The 20,650-nt window shown below is 38.1% G+C and overlaps 1 protein-coding gene across 1 annotated transcript in view; it reads right to left on the bottom strand.

Annotated features, from left to right (window-relative positions):
• UNC79 (unc-79 homolog, NALCN channel complex subunit) overlaps window positions 1-20,650 on the bottom strand; it is a 279,575-nt gene that overhangs the window by 42,099 nt on the left and 216,826 nt on the right. The window contains exons 39-43 of the mRNA XM_054447451.2: window positions 14,075-14,187; window positions 13,904-13,989; window positions 12,581-12,754; window positions 8,695-8,763; window positions 5,289-5,399 (exon numbers count right to left, since the gene is read on the bottom strand). Of these exons, the coding sequence (XP_054303426.2) occupies window positions 5,289-5,399; window positions 8,695-8,763; window positions 12,581-12,754; window positions 13,904-13,989; window positions 14,075-14,187 (553 nt within the window). The remainder of the gene's footprint in view (window positions 1-5,288; window positions 5,400-8,694; window positions 8,764-12,580; window positions 12,755-13,903; window positions 13,990-14,074; window positions 14,188-20,650) is intronic.

Below are 20,650 nucleotides of genomic sequence, written 5' to 3'. Positions count from 1 at the left end.
CCACTATATGAAGTTAAGAAAGTTCCCTTCTATTCCTAGTTTGATAAGAGTTTATGATAAATGACTACTGAATTATAAAAAATTATTTTCTTGCACCTGCTGAATAATGATAGAAGTTTTTCTTCTTCAATCTGATAACATGGTGATATTAATAGATGTTCTAATATTTAAACATTTTTATGTTTTGAGACATTTCCAACTCTGTCAAGAGGCCCTATTTTTAATTATTGATTTTATATTATTCATTCAGAAGTTTTGCATCTATGAAGGATATTGACCTATAATTTTCCTTTCTCCTATTGTCCTTCTCTGGTTGATATCAAAATTCTACTGGCCTCATGAAATGTTTTGGGAAGTGTTCCCTTTTTTCTATTCTATTAGTTCGTATAAAGAAGAGATCAGTCAGTTCTTAAATGTTTAGTAGAAGTTGTCCTCTAAAGCTGGAATAGTTTTTGAGGGTAGGTTTTTAACTATTGATTCCATTTTCCAGGCATCTAAGTCTAGTCAGTTCTTTCTTTTTCTTTCTTTCTGGATGTTTCGTATTATATATTTCTAGAAAATTGTACCTACTGTCAAAGATTTCAAATTTACTGGCATAAGGTTGTTCATTTCAAAATCTCTATTGTCTGTAGTTATGCTGATATTCTTTATCATTGTCTTTTATCTGGTTTTCTTGATCAGTCTTGCCAATGGTTTGTCTATTTTATTAGTCTAGTCAAAGAGCCACCTTTCTGTTGTATTGATCTTCCATTGTATCTATGTTTTCCTTCCTTCCTTCCCTCCTTCTCTCCCTCCTTCATTCCTTCCTTTGTCCTTCCTTCCTTCCCTCCTTCTCTCCCTCCTTCGTTCCTTCCTTTCTTCCTTTCCTTCTTCTCTCTCTCCTTCCTTCTTTCTTTCATTTTTTCAAAGAAGAAGAAAGGGTCTTGCTCTGTCACCTAGCCTAGAGTGCAGTTGGTGCAATCATAGCTTGTGGCAGCCTCAAACTCCTGGGTTTAAGCAATCCTCCCACCTCAGCCTCCAGAGCAGCTAGGACTACAGGTGCATGCCATCACACCGGCTAATTGTTTTATTTTTCTGTAGAGACAGGGTCTTGTTATGTTGCCCAGGCTGGTATATCTGTTTTTTATTTCATTAATTTCTGCTATTATCTTTACTGCTTCCTTTCTTTAATTAATTAATTACCTACTATCTGTTCCATGTTTTAAAATCTTCCACATTTTTAAATATGTTCTAAAATTGGTTGATTCAGGATTCTTTATATGACCCTTGCATCCACTTTGCTCACTGTATTGTTTGAATCTACTATATGTTTTATCTGTTTGATCTATCCATAACTGAAAGTGAAAATCTCCCTGTATAACTGTGAATTTATCGATTCATCTTTGTAAGCCTATTATATTTTGTTTTATATATTTGGAGGCTATATTATTAGCTCTGTGTAATTTTTGAATTGTCACATTATCCTGGTGAATTGCTCCTCTTATCAATATATTGTGACTTTATAATAATGCTTTTCAACTTAAAGTCAGTTGACTGACTTCAGCTTTCTTTTTATTAGTATTAGTCTGGTATATCTTTTTCAACCTTTTTCTTTTAAATTTTCTTGCTGTCTTTAGACATGTTTTAGATGTAGCTTAATTTTTAAAAGTCAATCTGACAATCCCTAATGAGTCTAGTAAACTTGTATTTATTGTGATTCTGTCATCCTATGTGTGCTTATTACAGCTTGTTCTATGCTTCTCTGTTTGTCTTGATTGAATTTTTATTCTAGTTTTATTCTATGTTTGGAACTTATAAATTCTATTTCTGGCCTTTGGAGTTTACATTTACAATGTCTACATGTATTCTTAAGAGTTTAAAGTTATGCATTATCTCTGCCCTTCTTGTAGATAATACATAAAATGCTTTCACTCCAATCTCCAACCACACACACACACACACACAAACACACACCCCTTATACAGTATTATTTTCTAGTATTTTATTGTCATTTTGTTTTTATGCCCATCTGACTAACATTATTATTATTACTGCTTTGTATTATCAATGGTCACTTAGATTTTCACACTGTACCAATTTCTTTGAGCATCATTCCTTCACGCATTTCACTCCTTCCTTCTTGGTTCACTTTCCTTCTTACATCTTTTAGTAGTTGTTTCAGTAAAAATCTATTAGAAGCCTTCTTATTTTCCTGATAGAATATCTATTTATCCTTCACTCTTGAAGAATAGCTTAGCTGGTAGAGAATTCCACATAGATAGTTCTTTTTTCTTATCATTTTAAAGACTTTTTTTTTCCAATTATCTTCTGGCTTCTATTGTGCTGTTGAGAAGTGTATTGTCTGTCTTCAGAGTGTCTTTTCCCTTGGTTGTTCTGAAAATGTTTTCTTTGTCTTGGCTGTTTTGACATGTACCTACTCATGTACACTATGACATGAGCAGGTAAAACTTTAGTTTATTTATAATACTTTTAGGGCTCATTGTGTTTCCTGAATCAGAAAATTAAATATTTTCATCAACTCTAGAATTGATAAAAAGCCTATTTTCCTTATCCGAAATATTTATTAGATATATATTATAATTTCTCTTTATATTCATCTATTTATCTCTCTCTTCAGAATTCTAGGTAATTTCTTCTGATCTATTTTCCATTTCACCAATTCTCTCTTTGGCTATGTCTAATTTACTATTTAATCTATCCATTAAGTTTTTTATGTCAGTGATTGTTTTTCATTTCTAGAATTTCTACTTTGTTTAAATCTGTCTGGTTCATTTTCTTTTTTTTGAAATGACTAAATCTATTATCATATTATTTTATTTATTTTTCATATGCTTATCATTTAAAGTATAGTCATTTATATTTATATTTTATTATATTTTATAATATTTATATATACATTCTTCATATACATATCATTTAAAGTATAGTCACATATATTACCATTTTTAATGATATGCATATCATTTATAGTCTTTATCACGTAGTTTTAATATTGAAAGTTCTTGTGGGAAATGATCTTGCTACTTGTTGACTTTCCTAATCTATCACAAGGTGGGTTGTATCTTCATTTGCTTTGTAATTTTAGATTATGAACTCATGTTCATTAGGATTTTAACTATAGGAATCCTGCTGGGCCTAGGTTGGAGACATATTCCTCCAGAGAGGGTTGAGGCTTGTTTTGATCTTGCTTCTGCCAGATATTCCAAGGTTATTACTTGCTAAGCACTAATGTTATTTGACTCTTCAACTTGGGAGTTCCAAGAGCATGCAGATATTATAAATTCAAACTCTAAACCTGATCCAAGATAGGCCCACGTTTACTAATTTTCAAGTGAGACTATAAATCTTTCTCCCAGTTCCCAAACTGAGACAGATACCATTCTTCGTCACCTCTATATAAGAATGTATTCTTTCCAAACCACCCTCTTACCAAGTGAATAGCCTTTCAAGGGTTCTGACCTTTTGCTAGGGATAACTCAGATCAAACTCCCTGCCTGGATAATCCCAAGACTTCATCTCTTTCCTTGTATGGGCTTTAAAACTCTAGCCACTAAGTTACCAAGACAAGCAACACCCCCACCACAGGGCTACTGATATGTTTACCACTCTGATTCTCAATTCCGCTTCATTTTTGCCCCTTTCATTCTTATAAAATTAGCTCTATGTTAAAAATCACCTTTATTACATTTCATCCAGTGTTCCTAGTATTTTAAGTGGGGTGGTTTTCAGGGTATCTAGACTACCAGTTTGCTAGAAAGTGAAGTCTCCAAAGTTCTTAGCTTTCTGTGCCTTTTCTTTTGATTATATAAGGGAGACAGCTCAATTAGCTACCGCTATTTTTAAACGATTTCTTATAGTTTCTCATTATCTGTGAGGAAGGTAGAACACCATCAACTGAAGCTTTCTACAAGTAATCATCATCTTGTATTAGAATGAGAAAGGGTAGATGATAATGGGAAGTAAGAGACCACTAAAGTTATGAGGGATTATGAGGAGATATCCTGTGTAATGAATATCTTGAATTGAAAACCAATAATATCTTGAATCCAAATGCTAGAAGGTCCCTTGTAATCAATATCTATAGCATACAACATAGAAAGTATAAACTCATTATGATTCTTCCCCCAAAAGAGGTATAATTTAAACAAATTAAACAGAAACACAATGAAGAAATCAAATGGTTTCTAGAAATAGAAAATCTTTTTGGTGCTGTGTCTTATAGATCTACTTTTTTAAGTGAAAAAGAAGAAGAAGTTATTTTTCAAGAAGGTTCTAAAAGAAGAAAAAAATGCTGACCATCGTGGTAGTTAGAAAACATATTGCTCCAGGCAGAGTAATAAATAGTTTCTAATCAGAAAAACAAAGATTACCATGGAACATTTAACATGACAGAATGGACCCAAGTTGGTAAGAAAGGGGACAAGAATGCTTTAAATAGAATGAAAGCCTTAGTATAAAATTAGATTTTTATGAGGAAAATAAAGGGCTTACAGAAATGGACAACATGAATAAGAGACATTCTGAATGTTCAAGAGAGAACAACAGAAACAGAGACCCATTGAAAACAAGCTTGGAAAATTAGGAAATTGAAAGGGTAACATTTGCACATTGTTCTTAAGGACAGAAATGCTCCCAATTTGCCCTGCCTTCTGCTTTTCCATTAGGACAGCATCTACCAGCTCCAACAAGGCTGCTACTGCCACTGGGCCAGCAGTACTTTTCCACTTTCTCAGTAGTGGTCCAGGGGTGCTACAGATAATGCAATAGAGAAACCATTATTAAGGCAAGATGACAAAAGATGAGATTCCAATCTCAGAGGCCAAGAACCCAGACCTGGAGAGACAGACAAATGATGAGAATTAAGGAGCTCTTCAAAGGCTTTTACAAATGACAAGCTGATATTTTTCTACTTTGGGTATAAAAATGATATGTAGAGATGTCTTGCCCCACTAATCATGGGATGATGAACTTGAAAAGGACCTTAAGAGGTCATGTCAACCATTAGCTCTTTTCATTAAAAATACCACTTCTGTTCTAACCACATGATCCTCAGTTCCCTGAATCTGCATATGTGCATATTTTAGACATTGTGTGTGTGTGTGTGTGTGTGTTTGTGTGTGTGTGTTTAAAGTGTTTCCTTACCATGGTATTTATTAGACCTCAGTAGAATTACTCATTTTTAACTATACGGAAGCAACTGAGCTAAAACGGACTTGATACTGATTCAAAAGAATATATTTCTGCCAGTTTTCAGTTTCACAGGAACACACATATGGAAGCTTGCTTACCTTAGTGAAAGCTCGGTAACATAAGCCACACAGCTCCACCAGGTAGGCCAGAGTGAAGACGGCATTCTGAATTACAAAGCTGAGCAGTTTTGAAAACGGTTCCAACAAACTCTGCAATGAGATTGGGGCCAAATAAAGTCAATTGCTGATTACTTCATTTAAAAAAAGTATTAAAATCTTATGATACTTTAACTAATGGAATCACTTTTTTTTAATTGAAAAATCTGTTGCCCAGTGGCTCCTGTAGCAACCCCATTGGTCTAATAAAAACAGAACTGCACCTTCAGTCAAGGGCTCAAAGAGCAGGACCAAATCATTTCACTGCTCAAAAAAACATTCATTTTTCCATGTGGCATCATTTACAAACCTTCCTAACTACAACCCTGTCTTCATGTCCACCCTAAGCAATCAAGAGTGTGGGGTTTGCAGTGGGATCTTCCACTTTATTTTCAGAACATTTAAGTATTTATGAGTTCATCATATTCAGATCTGGAAGCCTGTCTTCTGGGTTAAGTAGCGCAAACCAGCCTTATGTGTAAGTACTAAAGTACTATAGCTTAGATAAAATTCATCACAACCCAGCCTCCTGCCAATGTTAATCAGGAAGGCATAGTCTGTTTCAGTTTCTCCCCCTGAATCCTACCCATGAAGGATCAGTTTTAGTTCCATATGCTTTCTTAAGTCATTAAGAAACATTTGCTGAGTATCTACTGAGTGTCAAACAGAGTTAGATGGATGATTTCATATGGTTTATCTTATTCAAATTTCTCATAACTATCCTGGGAGACAGTGTGTTATAATATAGGTAATGACACAAGCACTAAATTCTGACACAAGGGTTTTCACACTCTAGCTCACTGTGACCTTGAATAAGTGATTTAATCTCTCTGGAACTTGGTTTTCTCCTCTGTAAAAGGGGGATAATAATGGCTTCCACCTCATTAGGGTGCAAGTTATGAGAATTAAAAGAGATAATATATGTAAAGCACTTGGCACCAGTAAGCTCTCCATCAGTGTTAGCTATGATCTTCATTATTAACCTTCTGAAGCTTTAGTATCCATTCCTGTTCTGCAGCTTAGGCAGTTAAGTAGACAAGCAATTTGCCTGAGACCATAAAGGTATCAGGTGGAATTCAAAGCCAAGTTCCAGGGCAATTTTCCAGGGGTAGAATTGCTCTGCAGAGAAGATAGGATTTTAACTGGACTCCAAAACACTTGCATGCCATGATTTCCAATACTTCTCAATCTCTATAGTGCTCACTGTCTGGTTTTCAAAAGTCATACATGTCCAATGTCAAACTCAAGATATGTAGGAAAGGACACATGAGGAAGAAGTAAAAGTCATCCATTGTCCCACCACCTTGTGATTATATTTTGATACGTAGTGGAAATATTACACATGTACAATCCTATATTTTGTTTTTTATTAACTTAATATAACAGAAATTCTCAGTGCCATTTAATTCTTCATAATCATCCATTTTAATGGCCACAAAGTCACATTTTACTATAAATAACAACGCAATAAATATATTTTACATGAAATTAGCATTTGCATTTTCTTCCTTGAATAGATTCCCAGAAAAAAATGACTAAATTAAAGGACATGAGCATATTTGAGGTTCTTTTTTCTGATATGAAAATGAATGCACTCTGTGTTAGTTGCCCCTAAAGATAGGAATTCTGTTTTTTACTTATTTGTATTCCCCACAGAAATCCATGTGGTGCTTTCTATATAGAAAATCTTAAAGAAACTCACAGACTTAGTACTAATGACTCATTATTCTTTGCTCCATATAAATGCTATTGCCTTGAGGTTGGGCGCAGTGGCACACGCCTGTAATCCCAGCACTTTGGGAGGCCGAGGCAGGTGGATCACTTGAGGTCAGGAGTTCGAGACCAGCCTGGCCAACATGGTGAAACCTCATCTCTACTAAAAATACAAAAATTAGCCAGGCATATGGTGCATGCCTGTAGTCCCAGCTACTTGGGAGGCTGAGGCAGGGAGAATTGCTTGAACCTGGGAGCTGGAGGCTGCAGTGAGCCAAGTTGGCATCACTGCACTCCAGCCTGGGTGACAGCGCAAGACTCTGTCTCAAAATAAAATAAAATAAAATAAAATGAATATATATATATATATATATGCTATTGTCTTGAAACATTGTCAATAGATGAAAGGAACAGGAATGACTCATGTTGCACGTGTAATGTATCCTTATTGGTCAAAAAGAGAAGCCTGAATTTAAGCCTATATGGAAACTTGCTCTTATATCTAGAAGAGCAGCATAGTGATGGGGAGATATGGACCCAAAAGACCTAAGTTCAAGTCTCAAATCTTCTACTAACCAGCTATGTGATCCCAGCCAAGACACTCCATCTCTCTGAGACTGTTTCCTCATCTGTAAATGAGTGGATTGAACCAATGATCTCTTTGTAACTTTCTAGCATAAACCATGAGTCTATGAAAGCACAGTCAAGTTAAATAGTTGCAGAATATGTACATTGTTGGTATATTAAATAGTAATTACAAGCTATAGCAATGCAAACTATTGTACCACTGCATCGAATGCAGTGCAGAAATACAGTTTGGAATACAAAAGTGAATGAGACATAGTGCAGAACTTCTTGAAGCTTGTGGTCTCATTGGGACCACTTCAGGGCAATGCAAGTGCTACTATAGAGAGCTCTATCAAATACCGTGGAAGCTGATACAGGAAAAAGTTACTACAGATAATATGAATATGTTTTTTCATTAAATGGGACCTTGAAGAATGAGAAGGAGTTCACCACACCAGCAAGGGCATAAAGCATTTCAGGCAAAGGAAATGGCCTAAGCAAAGGCAAGGAAGTATGAAATTAAATAAGATTATATATCTGAAGCATTAAGCACAATGTCTGCCATATGATAACAAGCAGTGGTTGTTGTTTCGAAGACAATGATGATAATGCTGATTCTGAAAGTGCATAGGAGGAAGGGATGAATGAGACATGGAGCCAAAGATTAAATTGGAAAGGTGGGCTGGAGAGTTATGAAGTAACATCTTAGATACCACATTAAGCAATCTGGACATCATCCTGACAGAAATGAGAAGTTATCAGAGATTTTAAAGCAAGGAACCAACACAGTAAGATCCTGTTTAGAAGGATCGCCTAGTTAGTAGTATGGGGGATGGATTGGGGGGCATGGCCCAGGGCTAGCAGGACCAGTAACAAACCATGACATTGTGATGTATTAGATAGAGTTCTTTATACAAGGCACTGACCTAGCATGAAGAAAGAGAAGGAGGCTGAAAGGGAAGCATTCAGTATGCAATAACTATGTCTTCAGTATTGCTACAAGACTATCTCATTAGGTTAAAAAATAACCGACTAACCAATTGGTTATGTTTTTCTGAAACATACATACCCTTGTAGCATTGGTAGAAGGGATCTTCAAGAGGCAAATCATAATTCTTAAACTGGAATCTAAAGAACACTGTGAATAAATATGAAAAAAAGTAAAAATCAGTTTCCACCTTAATATAACTTTTGCTTCAAATATGTCCTGAAAGCATTTATTTTAGCAAAAGGAAAAATCTGAAATATGACTGCATCTCTACAGATTCTCATGCCATAATATCTTTGTTGAAAAAAATCATTCTCAGGTTGAAACAATTTTAATTAAACAATTATACAATAGTAAACAATTAAATAAACACAGCTCCTAAAGTATTTTTCAAAGATATAGCCCTAAAAATTAATGAGATAGACAGTTGAATAGAGACATGGGTGGATGGATGAGTGGATGGATGGATGGATGGATGAGTGGATGGATGGATGGATGGATGGATGGATGGATGGATGGATGGATGGATGGATGGATGGATGGATGAATGGATGGACGGACAATGAACAGAAATTTGTTGGGTATGAAATGTATCTAACTCTAAAGAGATACACCAATTTGTGAAAGGCCTTTTTAGGGAAAAAAACTACTTAGAACTATTTTTAAAAAAACCATGAATCCACATAAGAACCAGTTTCATCGCCCTTTCTCTGCTATGAAGCAACACGACAAAAACCTGAGAAAATGCAGTAAAATTTCTACAAGACAAAATCATGCCTTACCTATCCATTCAAGTTCTATATTGACAAGATTCCCCATCAAAATGTACTTTTTAAATTGAGTTTACTAGGATTGGGGGTAAACGTTACAGCAAGAATGAACAATGATATGGTAAATAGGTCACAATAGCAGGCTATAGTTAAATTTCTGCAGCTGTGTACGTACATTAACTTCCTCAAGATAGTACAAAATAAGCAGGAGTTTTCCAAGTGGAATCCCGGAACCAGCAGCTAGAAATGTGCCAGAATGCAAATCCTCAAGCCCCACCCCTACTGAATCAGAAACTCCCAAATCAGGCCCAGTAAGTTGTGTTTTAGCAAGTCCTTCAGGAACAGTGATGCACACTGACGTTTGAGATCTGCTTCTATAAACTGATGAAAACAAACTATAGAAGGTTTCAGTGGCTTATTATTGTCCCCAGAGATTAAAAACAAAGGCAGAAGATGATCAGGGGCAGTGCCCAGATCTGCCCTAGCCGGGGAAATTCTTACACAGATTCTGAAAGTATTTCACAAGTGCCTTCTAAGGGAACCACTGGTTCTATTTAATCTGCTCGACACTCATCAGAGTTGATGTGACATTTACATTACTTTAAACCAGAGGCTGAAAACTGGCTGCTCATCAGGCCCCCATAGTGATTTAAAAACCAGAAAATGTCCTCTTGGGAAAAAAAAGGAAGATAGACAACCTGAGGCCTGCGCTCCCACAGAACAACAATTGGCAGGCGTGAGTAGCCGCTGACCTCGTAGAAGGACTGGTACATTCCAGTTCCTAAGGGTCTCAATTCTCCTTATTATCTTTTCTCCTTTATTAATCCTGTAGGCAGGGTCCCTATGGGCAGGCTGATTGTCACAAATTAGGCATGCCACTTGTTTACAGCTGGCAACACTTTGCCACTCTTCTGTGCCCAAGTTAAATCTTCTGACAGTCACATCGGCACACAGGCATTTAAATTTGCCATACCTCGGCTGGGCGTGTTGGCTCACGCCTGTAATCCCAGCACTTTGGGAGGCCGAGGCGGGCGGATCACAAGGTCAGGAGATCGAGACCATCCTGGCTAACATGGTGAAACCCTGTCTCTACTAAAAATACAAAAAAATTAGCTGGGCGTGGTGGCGGGCACCTGTAGTCCCAGCTACTCGGGAAGCTGAGGCAGGAGAATGGCGTGAACCCGGGAGGCAGAGCTTGCAGTGAGCCGAGATTGTACCACTGCACTCCAGCCTGGGTGACAGAGCGAGACTCCGTCTCAAAAGAAAAAAAAATTTGCCATACCTCATCCCATCCCTTCTCTTAGCGTGTGCGGCTCTTTAGCAGTGAAGCCCTGATTGGTTCTCGGATCCTAGGAGGCTCCATGTGCTTAAAATTTGTGCACTCAATTCCCTGTGTGTTGATGTACAGTAGCTATACACATACACAGTTTCAAAGAACTAACCCTTCTTGCTTGGATTTATTCAGCTACTCCACATCTGTGGGCAAACAAGGATCATAGAATATAAGAGGTGATAAAGATCCCTCCTCTATACTCCTGCTTCTCACAGTAACTCCAAGCTCAAAGCAGCACACGCTGAGCTAAGGGTCCCTCCCTGCATTATCCCTTGCAGACCTATTAGTAGTATCTGCCCATTTGGAAAAATGTATTAGCATAGGTTTTTGATCTTTATCAAGTATCTTATGTTACATAATACTCATTTCAGAAGTGGAGCTACTAATAGGTAACCTGATCCTTTTGTTTTTCTGTCTATGGGAAATGCACTTTATTTTTATTTTATTTTATATTTTTGAAACAAGATCTCACTCTGTTGCCCAGGCTGGAGTACAGTGGCACAAATATGGCTCATTACAACCTCGACTTTCCGGGCTCAAAAAATCTTCCCACCTCTGCCTCCCAAGTAGCTGGGACAACAGGTACATGCCATCATGCCTGGCTAATTTTTAAAATACTTTCTATTTGTTTATTTATTTTTGAGACACAGTCTCTCTCTTGTCGTCCAGGCTACAGTGCAGTGGTGCAATCATGGCTCACTACAGCCTCAACCTCCTGGGCTCAAACAATGAGCCCACCTCAGCCTCCCAAGCAGCTGGGACTACAGGTGCACGCCACCTTGCCCAGCTAATTTTTTTAAAGAGACAGAGTCTCACTATATTGCCTAGCCTATTTTTTTTTTAATCTTTCATAGAGACGAGGTCTCGCCATGCTCCCCAGACTGGTCTCAAACTCCTGGGTTCAAGAGATCCTCCTACCTCTGCCTCTCAAAGTGTTGGGATTACAGGCGTGAGCCGCTATGCCCTGCCTGATCCATTTTGTTGCCCGTTAAATGCTTCTGTAATCTGCATAGAGAAAGCACAAAAAACCTCATGGAGCAGGTCAGGTTCAAAGCCAGCAACGCCACTGCCAGCCACCACCCTGCCGCCTACTCTAGAGACACAAATGCCTTCAACTCACCCCTGCTGTAGAAGGGCAAGAAGAGTCTGTTAGTGAAATGAGCACTGGACTGTGAGTCAGAAAACCTCAGTTCTAATCCTCACATTGCCACCACTGTGTTGTTTCCAGAAGCTATACCACCTCTCTGAATTTGCAGAATTCATTCAGAAAACAGAGGCATTGGAAAGGATGGTCTTTATAGGTTTCTTCCAGCTTTAACAGGATTGGCTTCTTATTTGCATTTACTGAGCTCATGTTGTCAATGATCCTTAGACCACCAGATTTCCATGTAGGTAATTGTGTGTGTATTCTTGGGAGATGGTATGGTGTAGGGGGTAACAGTCAAGCAGAAACATCATCATTCACAAACACAGCAATTACTTCCCTTTAGATAATTCTCTAAAATGGAAACTTTATATTATATGTCTGGGCTGCTTTTGGACAAAACTATTTACTTACTTATTTAATATCTACGGGAGAAAAATTGCCAGATAAACACAGTCTTCCTGGCTGTTTTTTTTTTTTCTCCAAATCAACTGGAAACATGCATATTCATAGTCAGTGAGCAAAATGCTCTCTCCACATTCCTGTCATTCTCTAAGAGAAGACAGAACAACCCAAATAAGCATCCTCACTCCATGGCTGACGGAGTTTCCTCATTGTCCTTTGCGATACATTAAATCACCCAAGACTCTGTTGCTTGTAAATAAACGGTCTGAAAATGGTAAGAAATTAATTGAAAATGAAATCTTCGGCTCAGCTTACCTTCAGAGGTAAAACACAAGGCAGCTTGGCAAAAAATGTCTGAAACTGGTTGCTGATTGTGGTCCAGAGGCTACTAGGAGAATCCATAGGCAAAGCTTCCATGAAGGTTGCAATGTTTTCCAAACAGCGAATCATAGCACCCCCTGCTGGTAAATTCTTTTTGTTATTTAGACCCTAAAAACACAAAAGCATAGGCAATCAACTGCTGAAACAGCACGGGAATGCATAGCGCTATTTGGTGAATGTCAGTTTAAAAGTCACATCTTCAGGCTATAAACGTGTTCAGTGCCTACTACACAGGCCAATCCCTGTGACAGACTGGAGGGATACCGAGAAAAATCGTTCAGACAAACTTAAGGGGGAAAATTGGTGAGAGGTGAAATGTGAGCAAGAAATAGGAAACAGCTTCCAAGGGTCTACAATTGGTGTGGTTCGGTGCTAAGAAAACAATGAATGATGCTCACTGTAAATAATCCCCAGCACAAAGATTGAGCGTAGAGTTACAGGAGCTGCAGCTTTTTTTCTAGCAGTGAGCATCTCCCGCAAGCAAACCCCAAGAGCTGACCTGCAGCAGCGCTGAGACTTGAACCCAAGTCTCTTGATCCAAAGCCCATAGCTCCACCCATCACTCTACCCTTGGAAAACCAGGTTGTTCTGTGGAAGCAAGGTCACGACTTAGCTGAGGGTATGGAGAAGTTTTCAATGAAGAGTAAATCCACGCAAAGCAGCAATGTCCAACTGACACCATTCTATGCAATTCTATTTCTTAATTAACTTTTAAAAATTTAAATTATGTTAATTTTTAAAATTTAAATTATTTAAATTTTAGCATTTTCTATTATTTTTCTTTTGAGTTGGGGGTCTTGCTCTGCTGCCCAACTTGGAGTGTAGTGTAGCCATCACAGCTCACTGCAGCCCCCAACTCCTCAGTTCGAGTGATCCTTCCCCCTCAGTCTCCTGAGTAGCTGGGACTACAGGCATGTGCCACCACGCCAGCTAACTTTTTTTATTTTTATTTTGTACAGATGAGGGTCTTGCTATGTTGCACAGGCTAGTCTTGAACTCCCAGCCTCGAGCAATCCTCCTGCCTCAGTCTCCCAAAGTGCTGGGATTATAGGCATGAGCCACTGCACTCAGCCCTTAGCTTTAAATTTAATATATATTTTTTAATTTAAAAATTTTAGATTTCATTTTTAAATTAAGTAACATTGAAATCCTTCCCTCAGCAGTACCCTATGGTGTGACTCAAAGAAACACAGCCCACAGTTGTGCTGGGGCTTAGAGTTTTGGCTGGGGCTTAGGGTGTCACTAAAGGAAACCCACCTCTAGGAGCTGACTGAGAGCTGCGATGGAGCTCAGCTCATTGAAGTCCATCAGAGACGATGCTAAGGTCCGTAAAAAAGTCCCATCTGGAAAGTCAACGATCAGATTTAGTGTTTGGGTGTCTGGGATGAGGCAAATTTGTAGTGCCTGGATCCTCAGTGGATGAATTACCTTTGATCGTGCTTTGGAACAGCTGCGGGAAGATGCCGTTGGGGGCCAGCTGATGGAAGATGCAGCGCAGGAACTGCTTGGCCACCCCCGCCGCATTGCCGGGAACCATCATGCTGGAGTTGAACAGGGGAGAAAAGACACGAAGTCATGGGCCAGTGAGCAGGTGTTCAGATATTTACTTAGAGTTCAGACATTGGCACACCATGCCTCTTATGGGATAGCTCACTGTCATGTTCATCAGTGAAATGAAATATTCTACTCAAACCTAATCCCTGTTAACAAGAAGTTTTTAGAAAGAGAGAACCATGAAATGCCAGTGTAGTCTCAGACGTATTCCAGGTCCCACAATGGACTCAGGAGGGTTATAAGATCCTGAGAGAAGAGGTCACATACAAAGGTCACGTGCTCACAGAATGACACTCAAGACTGGAGCCCTGGATGAAGATTACCAGGAAAATCCTCCCAGGAAAGTGTCACTGGCTAAGACAGAGTTGCTCTGAGGAAAAAAAATTCATATATATACATATATATATATATGCAGTGAGGGAGATGTTCATTCTCATTAGGAGATCCGGGAAGTTTTCTTTGGGCATCTGAGCTGACACTTGTAAAAAGGCTGGACTTTGACAGGTGCAGTTTGCCCTTCACCATTCATGTGCACCTCTGCACATCAAAAGTAGGGCCAAATTTATGAGGCCCTGCACCTTAGACCAAGATACCAGAAAGGATGCTTCTTGAAGTAGTTAGGGGGTAAGTTACCAGAAGGAAGAAAGAGAAAATCAAAGAACATAAATAGATAAAGAGTAAGAAGTACTGCTTACCTAATTATGCCAATTATTACCTCATTATGCCACATCTACCCTGAAATGCTGGTTCAAAGTTTTAGGTCAAAAATATTCTTCAGGAAAAAATAACTCCGAACTTACAGTAACTTCAGAAAATAGAGAAGGAGAGAACCCTTCCCAATTTGTTTGATGCAGCCAGCATAGCCCTAAAACTAAAATTAATAAAGCCATTATCAAAATAAATTTTAAAAAAGAAGGAAACAGAAAAGAAATGGGAAGAGGACAGACAGACCCACAGTCGTCATGGCCACTGAATCCAGCTATAGATTAAAAGACCAAGTAGGGTCATGACCAAGTAGAGTTTATTCCAAGAGTATAACAATAGTTTAATACTCAAAAATCAGCCAGTATAATTCAATATATTAAGAAATAAAGGACAAAAAGCTTATATCTCAATAGATGCAGAAAATACATCTCACAAAAGTCAACACACATCATGACAAAAACTCAGACTGGGCCAGGCGCAGTGACTATTGCCTGTAATCCCAGCACTTTGGGAGGCCAAGGCAGGAAGACTGCATGAGCCTAAGAGTTGGAGACCAGCCTGGGAAACAGGGCAAACCCCCCTCATTTCCACAAAAAATACAAAAAACTAGCTGGGCATGGTGGCACACGCCTGTAGTCCCAGCTACTCAGAAGGCTGAGGTGGGAGGATCACTTGAGCCAGGGAGGTTGAGACTGCCAAGATGGTGCCACCACACTCCAGCCTAGGTGATAGAGCAGGACCCTGCCTCAACAACAGCAACAGCAACAACAACAAAAACCCTCAAACTGGAAATACCTCAATTTGCTAAAGGGCGTCTATAAAAAACCTATAGCTACTGTGATTAATAGTAAATATTGAATACTTTCCCTGTAAGAGAGGAAACAAGACAAGGGTGCCGACTCTCCCATCTCTATGATTGCACCGGCAGTCCTAGCCATTGCAATAAGGCAATAAAAAGAAACAAAAGGCGGGGCGTGGTGGCTCACGCCTGTAATCCCAGCAGGTTGGGAGGCCGAAGTGGGCGGATCACCTGAGGTCAGGAGTTCCAGACCAGCCTAACTAACATAGAGAAACCATGGCCTCTACTAAAAAAAAAAAAAAAAAAAAACAAAATTAACCAGGTATGGTGGCACATGCCTATAATCCCAGCTACTCAGGAGGCTGAGGCAGGAGAATCATTTGAACCTAGGAGGCGGAGGTTGCTGTGAGCCGAGATCGCGCCACTGCATTCCAGCCTGGGCAACAAGAGCAAGACTCCATTTCAAAAAAAAAACAAAAGAAACAAAAGGCATAAAGATCAGAAAGGAAGTAGTAAAACTCTTGCTATTTACAGATGATTTTTCCATACAAAATCAAATCCTAAAAAATCTCCAAAGCAACTACTAGAACTAATAAGTGAATTTAGCTAGAATACATGCTAATAGGCAAAAATCAATTGTTATTTAGATATCAGCAACAAAAAGTTGAAATTTTTTAAAATTCCATTTACATTAGTATAAAAAACATAAAATTCTTGAGAATAAATTTAACAAAAATGGCAAGACCTCTACACTGAAAACTAAAAAACATTGCTGAGAGAAATCAAAGAAGATCTCATGAAACTGAGATATATACCATGTTCATGAATTGGAAGATTCAATATTTTCATGCTGTCAGTTACCCCCAAATTGATTTGTTCTTTCAATACAAACCCAGCAGACTTTTTTGATAAAAATGACAAGCTTATTCCAAAATTTATACGAAAATGTAAAGAATCTAGAGATCCAAACCAATCTTGAAAAAGATAACTAAATTTGGAGGACTCATGCTACCTGACTTTAACACTTACTACTTACTATGAAGGTACTATAATCAAGACAGTGTGGTACAAGCTTAAGAATTAATATATAGATCAATGGAACAGAATAGAGAGCCCAGAAATAGATCCACTCTTCCATGGTTTCTAAGCTTAACAGGTACCACAGTGATCCAATAAGAAAAGAGAATATCTTTTTTAACTGTGCTGAAAAACTGAATATCCACATAGATAAAAATGAACTCCTACCGCTGCCTCATACCATACATAAAAATTAATTTGAGATGGGTTTTATAAATGCCTAATATACATATGAAAACCATAAAGCCTTTATAAGAAAACATTAAAGAATATCTGCATGACTTGGAAGTAAACAAAGGTTTCTTAGACAAATAACAAGAAGCAATAATTGTAATGTTTTAATGCATTAGAATTCACCTAAATTAAACATTTCTCAGCAAAAGATACCACTAAGAAAAGAAATAGGCATGCCCCAGACTGGGTGAAAATATTCTCAAAACATACTTAACAAAGGACTAGTATTCAGTATATATAAAGTCTTACAACTCAGCAATGAAAAGACAACAACCCAATTAAAATATTCAAAAGATTTGACCAGACACTTCTCAAAAGAATATATGCAATGGGTCAATGAGCACTTGAAAAAATGTCATAGAGAAATGCAAGTTAAAACTATAATGAAATACCCATTACACATCCACCAGAATGACCAAAATTAAAAAGACCAACAATGCCAAAGTTGGGCAAGAATATGAAACAACCAGAATACATTGATGATGGTAATATAAAGTGGCATAACCACTTTAAGAGAAGTTCCAGCAGTTTCTGTTAAAATTAAACATATACCTATCCTGTAACCCAACAATATCATCCCTAGGTATTTTACCCAAGAGAAATAAAAACACTTGTTTTAAAAAGGGCTTTTATAAGAATGTTCACAATAGCTCTATTTTTTTACAGCCCCCAACTGAAAAAACCTAGAAGTCCTCCAATAAGAAAATAAAAAAGCAAATTATGGGATACAATTCAGCCTTGAAAAAGAAACAAACTCCAGATAAAAAAGCAGCAACATGGATAAATCTCAAAAACATCATGCTGAGTAATAGAAGTTGGACACAAAAGAGTGCATACAGTAGGATTCCATTGACATGAAGTCTAGAATGGGCAAAATCAACCCATGTGGAAAAATATCACAACAGTGTTTGCCTCTGTGGGGGTAGAGATTAGCTGGAAACATGCACGAGAGAACTTTCTGGGAATAATGGTAATGTTCTCTATCTTTACAGGGGTTTGGGTTACACAGTCATATGCATTTGACAAAACTCAAGGAATAAACACTTAAGATTTGTGTACTTCCTTGTATGTAAATTTTACAAAAGAAACAACCATAGTCAATGTACAATATGGTGAGTATAGTTAACAACAATGTATTGTACACTTGAAATTTGCTGAGAGAGTAGTTTTCAAATGTTTTCACCAAAAAATAAAAAGATAGTTATGTGAGGTGATGAATATGTTAATTAGCTTGATTGTGGTAATCATTTCACAATGTACACATCTATCAAAAGATCACATTTATATCTTAAATATATATAATTTTTATTTCTAAATTATACCTCAATAAAGCTGGAGGACAAAAGAAACAACTGTATATAAAAATTGAACTTGAGTTAATGCTAACTTTGCTGAAGTATGTAGGGGAAAATATATTCTAATATCTGAAATTTACTCTGAAATACATTCAAAAAAATGAATCGATGGATAGATAGACGGTTGGATGCATAATAAAGAAAATAAAATATTTGTTTTAAAATCTAGGTGATAGGTGTATGAGAGTCCACTGTATAATTCTTTCAACTTTGCAGTACGTTTAAAATCTTTCATAAAAAATGTTAAGAAAATAAGTTTTTTAAAAAGCCATTCATCGAATAGAGCATAAGAAAGAAAAGCAAACATCCCTAAAATAAGTTATAGAAATGCAATGTCAACAATAATATCACCTTATGTTTGTAGGACCTGCTACAGTTATGCTATCATATACACTCTATCATTTGGGTCCACAGAAAATACCCCTGAGGCACAAAAAGGCATATATTAGTATCTCTCTTTTACAGATGAGGAAGCTAAGGCAGAGAGATCAACGTGGCCAAAGTCATACACAGCATCTGTTCCTGCCCTCTTCTGGTTCTTTCTCCCCACTGCAGTCAAAGTAGCCTTTCTACATGCTATACACACGCACGCACGCACACACCTTGCTGCTTACAAATCCCTCACTGTCTTCCCACTGCTGCTAGAAGGAAGTCCAAAATATTTAATGTGGTTTATAAGTCATGCACAATCTGGTAAGTCAAACTCAGCAAGTGCTTGCATCTCTGTGCTGTGGTTATATTGGCTTTTTCATAGTTCCTCCTACACACTGTTTGTACCATGCTCTTTCCATAACTGTGTGCATAATCAGGTTAAACTCATTTTTTCAGATCTTAGTTTAAACATTACTTCTTAAGGGAAGCCCTCCCCTCATTCTCCCCTCCTGTAGCACTACCAAGACCAGACTGGGACCACCCGTTACACCCACTCACACCATCAGCTCTCATCCAGGCTTGCTCATCTCAGCAAATGCCACACCCGCCCACCCAGTTGTTTAAACCAAAACCTGGGAGTCATTCTTGCCTCCTCTCTTTCTCTCACACCCAACAACCAATCTATCAGCAAATTCTGTTGGCTCTACTTCAAAATATTTCCTAAATATATCCTTAATGTGGCCGCCTCTCACCACTTTAGACCAAACCACTAACCTCTCACCTGCACCACTAACATGGTCTCCAAACTGGTTCCCTGCTTCCATTTTTACCCCTTCCCATAACCTATTTTCAACAGAGAAGCCAGAGGGATCCTCAAAATTTTTTTTCCTTAAAAAGATTTATTTTATTGTGTAAGAACATTTAACATGAGAACTATCCTCTTAACAAATGTTCATGTACAATACATTACTGTTGACTGCAGATGCAATGCTGTACAGCAGATCTTCAGAGCTCATTCATCTGGCTTGACTAAAACTTGATGTCCCTTGATCAGTAACCAGGCAGTTATCCTTCAAAGCAGGTGATATGGTTTGCCTGTGTCCCCACCCAAATCTCATCTTGAATTGTAGCTCCCATAATTCCCACATGTTGTGGGAGGAGCCAAGTGGGAGATAACTGAATCACAGGGGTGGTTTTCCCCATACTGTCCTTGTGGTAGTGAATAAGTCTCACGAGATCTGATGGTTTTATAAATGGGAGTTCCCCTGCATAAGCTCTCTCTTTGCTGGCTGCCATGTAAGACGTCCCTTTGCTCTTCCTTCGTCTTCCACCATGATTGTGAGGCCTCCCCAGCCATGTGGAACTGTGAGTCAATTAAACCACTTTCTTTTATAAATTACCCAGTCTCAGGTATGTCATTATCAGCAGTGTGAAAGTGGACTAATACAGCAGGTTAAAGCACATTGCTCCTCACTCCAATGGCTCCCTGCTGCATCCTTAAAATGACCTACAGGGCTCTACTTGGCCTGGCTCCCACTGCCTCTTCCCTCTCATCTCCTCCCACTCTTTTTCATACTCAACCTGCTCCAGCCACATTAGTCTGTTTTCCAAATATATATGAGGCATTTTCCTGACTTAGAGACTTCGTATTTGCTGCTCCCTCTGCCTGGAATGTTATTTCTATAAATTACTGCATGGATCACTCTCCCACTTTATTCAGGTTTTGTTCAAATATTACCTCCTCAAAAAGGCCGTCCTTGACCATTATATCTAAAACACCAGCTCTGGGCACTCTCTCTCAGACTTGCTTGATTCATTTTCATAGCATTTAGCACTAAATGATATTAAATTACATAGTCAGTTTTCCTGTTGGTTAATTTGCTTATTTTCTCCCTCCTCAAGTAGAAC

The sequence above is a fragment of the Pongo pygmaeus genome, chromosome 15 (genome assembly GCF_028885625.2).
Source record: "Pongo pygmaeus isolate AG05252 chromosome 15, NHGRI_mPonPyg2-v2.0_pri, whole genome shotgun sequence".
Classification (NCBI taxonomy): Eukaryota; Metazoa; Chordata; class Mammalia; order Primates; family Hominidae; genus Pongo; species Pongo pygmaeus.
Note: the sequence above shows the minus strand (reverse complement) of the source record. Positions and strands in the feature narration are given on the sequence as shown.